At 34.7% G+C, this 6,802-nt stretch overlaps 1 protein-coding gene and 1 long non-coding RNA gene across 3 annotated transcripts; one reads left to right on the top strand and one right to left on the bottom strand.

Moving 5' to 3' along the window:
* Positions 1 to 217: 217 nt before the first annotated feature.
* Positions 218 to 5,313, top strand: LOC141628360 (spermidine synthase 1-like). 2 transcript variants are annotated; one of them, XM_074441517.1, is made up of 10 exons: positions 218 to 386; positions 621 to 785; positions 2,394 to 2,470; positions 2,573 to 2,695; positions 2,940 to 3,044; positions 3,263 to 3,335; positions 3,764 to 3,835; positions 3,915 to 4,110; positions 4,485 to 4,605; positions 4,845 to 5,313. In XM_074441517.1, exons 1-10 carry the CDS (start codon positions 377 to 379, stop codon positions 4,914 to 4,916), a joined length of 1,014 nt encoding a protein of 337 aa, XP_074297618.1. In that variant the 5' UTR covers positions 218 to 376; the 3' UTR covers positions 4,917 to 5,313. The 2 variants fall into 2 exon arrangements, with proteins under 2 accessions (XP_074297618.1, XP_074297617.1); XM_074441516.1 differs by lacking the exon at positions 218 to 386 and having other exon boundaries at positions 465 to 785.
* LOC141628362 (uncharacterized) lies at positions 4,505 to 5,248 on the bottom strand. Its single transcript, XR_012537123.1, has 2 exons — positions 5,012 to 5,248; positions 4,505 to 4,928 (listed from the first exon to the last, which is right to left on the bottom strand). It is a non-coding gene; the product is annotated as an uncharacterized LOC141628362 (long non-coding RNA).
* Positions 5,314 to 6,802: the final 1,489 nt, after the last annotated feature.

Genomic DNA, 6,802 nt, shown 5'->3' with positions numbered 1-6,802 from the left:
ATTTATGAGAAATATAGAGAATAAAATTGTCTTAGTTTTTACATAAGATAAGATTCTATTGAAAATTTTTATATTATTTGTATATTACTTTTTTAGATTATCTCATATACTTGAAAGTCTTTTATAAAAATTGGACTCTCTATAATCGTTCGAAAAAAGTTTCCTTTATTAATATAGATAGATAGATATTATGGAAGTTAAAAGAATAACATTATTCATCTGACAAAACAAAACAAAACAAAAGTATACGTATAAAGTGAAAGGGTGAAAGACACAGTTTCTTCCTCCATCATCAAAGGAACATAAAAGGAAAGGGTTAAGGAGGAGAATCAATCTGCTATACTTCTTATTATTGAATTGATTGCGTCTGTAAGACATGGACCAAGGTTAGTCCTTTATTTCGTCTATTGATTGTATTAAAGTTGAATTAATTTAAGTCTATATTGTATCTTGGGATTGATTTCATTATTGAAATCGTAAAGTTAATCTTACATTTTAGTTATTGAGAAGGGCAAAATAGTGCGTTGTTATTGATTCTGATATTGATACCTAAACAAAATATCATCAAATCAAAGTGTATTTATTTAATAACAAAATGTCTGAAGAGGGTATTATTTCAGGAAGTGAATTGCCAGTAAAGAGGCCAAGTGAAGAAGAAATGGCAGAAAATAAGAATGGAGTAAATGGAGGAGTTTCAATGGATACTGAGCAGCAGCCGCAGCAGCCTAATGGTCCTTCTGCTATTATTCCTGGCTGGTTTTCTGAGATTAGTCCTATGTGGCCTGGTTTGTTTTTTCTTCTTCAAGATCTTGTTTTTTCTTTCATTTTTTTTTTGAACAAAATTATTGATATACTGAACAACTTTATTAGCATAGATTTTCAGGTTTTATGGATAAAATTTGTGTTCTTAAGTGATTTAGACATGATGGTTAGTGTTGTAGGCTATATATCTCTCTTAAAGGAGACTTATTGTTTGGTAAATGTGACTGCCATATTTTCATCAATCTTGATGCTTTAATTTTGTAAATATCATCTGGGTTGACTGGGTATACTGCTTATAGATTAAAGCTAATATCTTGGGTTTTGATTTTCACTTTTGCTATGTTATTATTGCAATTATTGGATTTTTGCTTTGTGATATGAGCACCTTTTGCCCCCTTTATTTTTCTTAAATAAAAAATGGTTTTTAATATGGGGCGGTGTGTGTGTGAAATGGTAATCATTGTTCCTTGTGTGTAATCTCGCTGGTCTCACAATTGTGTAATCATTTTGCTATCATCTCTTTTAAGTTTTAACATCTTATTGATTTTTGTGCTATTCATTTATCAATTGTTGGTTCAAATAGCTTTTTTCTCTTCTACACTATACTTATATTGGAGTTTCTACATATTTAGTTACTAATCATGTTTCTCACTTTTTTCATTGTTCTCTTATTATTTTCCGTCTTTTTTTTGCGACCCATTTCCTTACTGGCTTATTTTGTTTGTTTTACCTGCTTCTGGCAACAGTTTCACCATATTACATGTTAGCCAACTCCAACGTAATGTTAGCGAATTCCAAATTATTGTGGACTACGGCATTATCCTAATTGTTTTTGGGGTACATGCTTATAATGGATATGTGGTCAATGTTTGATAAATCTTATTTTTGATCCTATTCTAGCTGCCTGCTTAATGCCAAGTAGCTACTTTGGATTGTCCTCTCAGTAGATAGTAGATGGTAGTACTGTGGAGTAGGGCTGTAAATGAGCTGAGCCCGCTCGACAAGCCCTTGGAATCGGCTCGGTCAAAGCTCGGCTCTAGATCGGTCCGAGCCGAGCCCGAGCACACTGAGGCTCGGCTCGGAAGCTTGTTTAAGCTCATTATTTTTTAAATTAGTTACTTTTTATCAATAATGTTTACTTAAAATATATCTGTTTTACGATAAATAATCATAATATTAACTTGGAAAAGAAAATAACATGAAAAATCTTATTCCAAACTAATAAACGGAAAAAATTCTAGCTTAAAATGAAATATTTAATTGAAAAATTACGTTAGATTTAAAATAATGCTCGGAAAAATGGTACTCGAACAAAGCTCGAGCTCGGGATTGTAAAATATCATGAGCCAATCCCGAGCCTTGATTTCAAGAGTTTGGGCTCGGGCTCGACTTTTACAATATGAGCCGAGCTCGATCATAGGTGAGTTCGAGCTCGGCTCGTTTATACCCCTACTGTGGAGGATGTTTTGCTCAATGAGAGTTTTTGTGCAATATCATGCTATGTATTCAACGTTGCTTCTTTTGAGATTAACATTAGAATTAGTTTTGCAACTTTTTAATTTGTGTACTCTTTAGCGGGTTGTTTTCTCTTCTGAGCTTGTACTAACACTCATCAATGTCATTTCCAAAAGGAGAAGCACATTCCCTGAAAGTGGAGAAGATCCTGTTCCAAGGGAAGTCAAAGTATCAGGATGTCATTGTTTTTCAGGTTCAGCGAAGCGAAACTCATCATTCTTCGTATTAATTAAGCTCTTCAAAGTGTTTATGCCATGTAATCTTTTTTAGCATAACTAGATCTTCTGCGTTGCAGTCATCAACATATGGTAAAGTTCTTATTTTGGATGGCGTGATCCAACTGACTGAGAGGGATGAGTGTGCATACCAAGAGATGATCAGCCACCTTCCACTTTGCTCTATTCCAAACCCCAAAAAGGTCCCCTCTCTCTAGCTTCCTTGTTTTGTCTCTTTATAGTCTCCGATGAACTTTCCTTGGATCTTTTTCGACTATGAAGTGTGACTGACACACTCTGTGGAGAGCGTTCTCTCTTCCATTGTCATAATCTTGCTTATTTCTGTCTTGGCAACCTTCCTAGGGCAAAGGCGTTTTTGAGGCTGGTATACGTTCCTTTCCTATTTTGGTGAATGCATACTATTCTCATACCTTATCTATTTTGTAGGTTCTGGTTATTGGAGGAGGTGATGGGGGTGTTTTGCGGGAAGTAGCCCGTCATTCATCAGTGGAGCATATTGATATATGTGAAATTGATGAAATGGTTGTAACGGTGAGTAACATGATTCTGGATCTGTTTTTCTGTGGAGAGACTAAATATTCATCTTTTGCATATAGATAATTGATGATAAGCTTTTCTACGTCTTAGCTGACATAGTTGTTATTTATTTTTTACCCCTTGTGACTAGAGGTCTATCATTCTTTTTCGAATTTGAATTATTATCTTTTAACTGATAGGTGGATATTTTAAATTTAATCAAACTCATCCAGGTTTCGAAGGAGTTTTTCCCCGAGGTAGCTGTTGGATATGACGATCCTCGAGTAAATTTGCATATCGGTGATGGTATGGCTTGAATCCCATGCTCTTATTTCAGAACTTGTGCGTATGTTACATTATTTCGACTCTTCACTTCCAGGGGTAGGCCATATGCTTATCAGATCCGACTTGCAAGGATATAGATATGGAATCTCTATCCAACACTTTTCCAAACTGAGAAATATATGGAAAAAATAAGCACAACGGTTCATGTAGTATGGTTTTTGATGATATTGAGACTTGTGTGTCAAAGTTCTGTTAAAATCTCATATTTTTGGAGATTTTCAAACCATCTCGATTCTGACACTAGGATATGTACCCATGTTCCTTGTCCAAGTAATGTATTTGCTGAGAAGCCATTGCTCGGTTCTTCTCTTCTTTCTCCCTTATATGATCTCAGTGTCTCACCTTGCTTGCGACTGTTGTTGGTTAACTATATTGTTTGAAAATCTCAGGAGTTGCATTCTTGAAGGTAGCGCCAGAGGGGAGTTATGATACTGTCATTGTTGATTCGTCTGATCCAATAGGTAAACTTTTCTTCTACAAGAAAAGATATGATTCTCTATCATTGTTCTATTTTTAAATCTTACATTTGTTGCTCGATAGGCCCTGCAAAGGAGCTTTTTGAAAAGCCCTTTTTCGAGTCCGTTGCAAAGGCTCTTCGACCAGGAGGAGTTGTTTGCACCCAAGCTGAAAGTATATGGCTTCACATGCATATAATCGAAAATATTGTTTCTAGCTGCCACGAGATTTTCAAGGGCTCGGTTAACTATGCATGGACTACAGTTCCAACATACCCTAGGCACGTCCCCTCTTATCCCTTGTAGTCTTGTACTCTTGACTCTTCATATTTCCTTGCATACCCATGTCCAGCAAATGACATTTGGAGATGAATATAACATTTTTAACCTCTTTATTTTAATTAAAACGAGGAATTCATGTCATTTTAGTCTTACAATCGAACACGCGTCCATGTCACATACTTATCGCTAGATCTGCGGATCATAGGTCCGCCCTCTTTGATACTTGCATAATTGATAAAGATGGTTTTTAGTACAATAATTCCCATCTATGAACTGAGATATGTGCTTTTGCTTAACACAGCTAAGAGTTTCGAACCAGAAACTATTGTCAAGTCTAAAATAACCTAAAATGGAGTTATTGTGCATATTTCAGTGGCGTGATTGGCTTTATGGTTTGCTCAACTGAGGGTCCGGCAGTCGATTTTAAGAATCCAGTGAACCCCATCGATAAAACGGAGGACGAAAAGCGGCCTTTGAAATTCTACAATGCGGAGGTAGTTTTCTGATACCCTTTTCCTTTTTACAATATTAAGTCGTTTCGTAAGTCTCTTGAAAACCGCGCTACAATAAAATAAAATAGTGGCAAACCATTTACTTATGGAACTGGTTATTCCCTGATCTAGAAGTTATTATCAGAGAAATATATGGTTTTACCTTAACATCACTGGAAGGCAGTTTTATTGAAGTATTAAGGTTTCTTTATTCACCATCAGTTCTCAATTGTGTTCCTCAGATCCATTCAGCGGCTTTTTGTTTGCCATCATTCGCAAAGAGGGTTATTGAAGCCAAAGCAAAGTCGACTTGAACAGCAAAAGACCTGTTCAGCGGCTTTTTGTTTGCCATCATTCGCAAAGAGGGTTATTGAAGCCAAAGCAAAACTCGACTTGAACAGCAAAAGACCTGTCCGTGAGTCCTTGAGTTATCTTCAACGACATAATAATAATGTCCTTTAGTTTTATGTTGCTGTTTCCGTCAATCTACTTTTGAAGTGCAGAGATGTATTATGATTTCTATCAGAATTTTTATCCCCTTGAACCAAAAACCATCTCTACTGAAACTGATCTTTACATGGACCGGACCACCTCGTAGAAGTCGAATTCTGAAATTAGTCCTGAGGTTTTTGGTTTCATGATTTAATGAATTTTGTTCAAGCCGTACTTCCATTGTTTCATCAATTGACCAACATTGTTGTTCTGGACTTGACACTGGTTTTCAAAATTGCAAATGGAATCAGAACGGGTAATCTGGGTTTGGAAATTTTTGGGACTGGAAAAATTAGTTCTGGTTACGGGTATTGGGCATCTGACAAGATCCCCTAGTGATTACCTTAAACATCATGTTTTTTCTAAGTTGTATTATACTCGTACAAAGTACTTGGAGTAACGGCAATGGTAATTTACTACTCTGTCCTCAACGCCTCAACGATTGCTCTGGTGTAGAGAGTTGAATGTTCAAAGTCTTGCACTCTTACCCTTGTGTACTTATTTTTTACTCCCTCCATTTCCGTGTTAATATATTGGGGGTGTTATGGTTGGAGCTTTTGGAATGGATTGGAATGGATTGAAGCCATTCCAATGTTTGGTTGGAGCATTTTGGAATGGAGTTAGATACTGATGGATTTTAACTTCATTCCAACCCCTTGAATCTCATACCTATTTTTCTCCCCAAGGTTCCAACTCCACTAGTTTTAAACCCGTGCAAAATTGCACGGGTATGTATTTGGGCCGGTATTAATGTTTTTCGATGTATATTTGTTTTTGCATTTATATTGTAATTATCTAGTTGGTCTAAATCAACGATGTACATAATTAATGTTTAAATTTGTTACAAACACGTGTTCACATGCACTGGTTTATAAGGAAATAACGTAATCTACTCTTGTAAATAAAAATTGCATATATAAAAAACTTTACATCCGAATAAAAGAAATATAATCTAATAATCAACTTTAACATATGTAAGTTATTCTAAAAATTGAAAAATTTCATGATATACTACATTAGTAGTCGTAGTAGAAGTACGCATATCCGAGTCACAAATTACTCGGTAGCCTATATTAACCAAAATACATGAATATCATTGTCATCTTCCGAATTCGGAGTAGAAATTACTCGGTAGCCTATCATTGTCATTTTTCGAATTCGGAGTGCGAAACTGATAGTAAAATTGCCAGAATTTTTGCTCCAAGTACATAAATCTTTGGTGATGAACGGCTTTCTATACAGATCTGAGAGGATTATTTTTTCTAAAAACAACATATTTTAAAGTTTTCGACTGTTAACTTATCGTGTTGTTATTATTAAAAAATTATTTATTACAACAATTGTGAATTATTTATTAAAAAAAATTTTAAAAATTTTTTATTAAAAGTTTTTTAATCACTTGTAAATTAAATTAAAATTTATTTGTTTTTTTAGGCAAAAAAAAATTAAAATTTGCTTTAAATGCTAGTTGAAGACTAAATTAACTCGGTTGCCTATCATTGTCACCTACCATTTTCAGTGTGCGCGATTGATAGTTAAGTTGCCGAGTTTTATATTTCAAGTAAATACTCCGTCATGATTGATTTTTTAAACAAAATTTTTTTACCATGTAGTTTTAAAAAATTATGTTGTTATGTTGTTGCTGCATGGTACAATAATATTAACCAAAATACATGAATATTTTATACTCCAAATAAATACTCCGCCA

The sequence above is a fragment of the Silene latifolia genome, chromosome Y (assembly GCF_048544455.1).
Source record: "Silene latifolia isolate original U9 population chromosome Y, ASM4854445v1, whole genome shotgun sequence".
In the NCBI taxonomy this organism is placed as follows: Eukaryota; Viridiplantae; Streptophyta; class Magnoliopsida; order Caryophyllales; family Caryophyllaceae; genus Silene; species Silene latifolia.
The sequence above is the reverse complement of the archived record's forward strand: the minus strand, read 5'-3'. Positions and strand labels throughout refer to the sequence as shown.

Coding starts and splice junctions, on each gene's coding strand:
- LOC141628360 (XM_074441516.1), top strand. CDS start 596: ATGTCTGAAGAGGGTATTATTTCAGGAAGTGAATTGCCAGTAAAGAGG. Junction 2,471..2,572: donor AGGATGTCATTGTTTTTCAG/GTTCAGCGAAGC, acceptor TCTGCGTTGCAG/TCATCAACATATGGTAAAGT. Junction 2,696..2,939: donor CTATTCCAAACCCCAAAAAG/GTCCCCTCTCTC, acceptor TCTATTTTGTAG/GTTCTGGTTATTGGAGGAGG.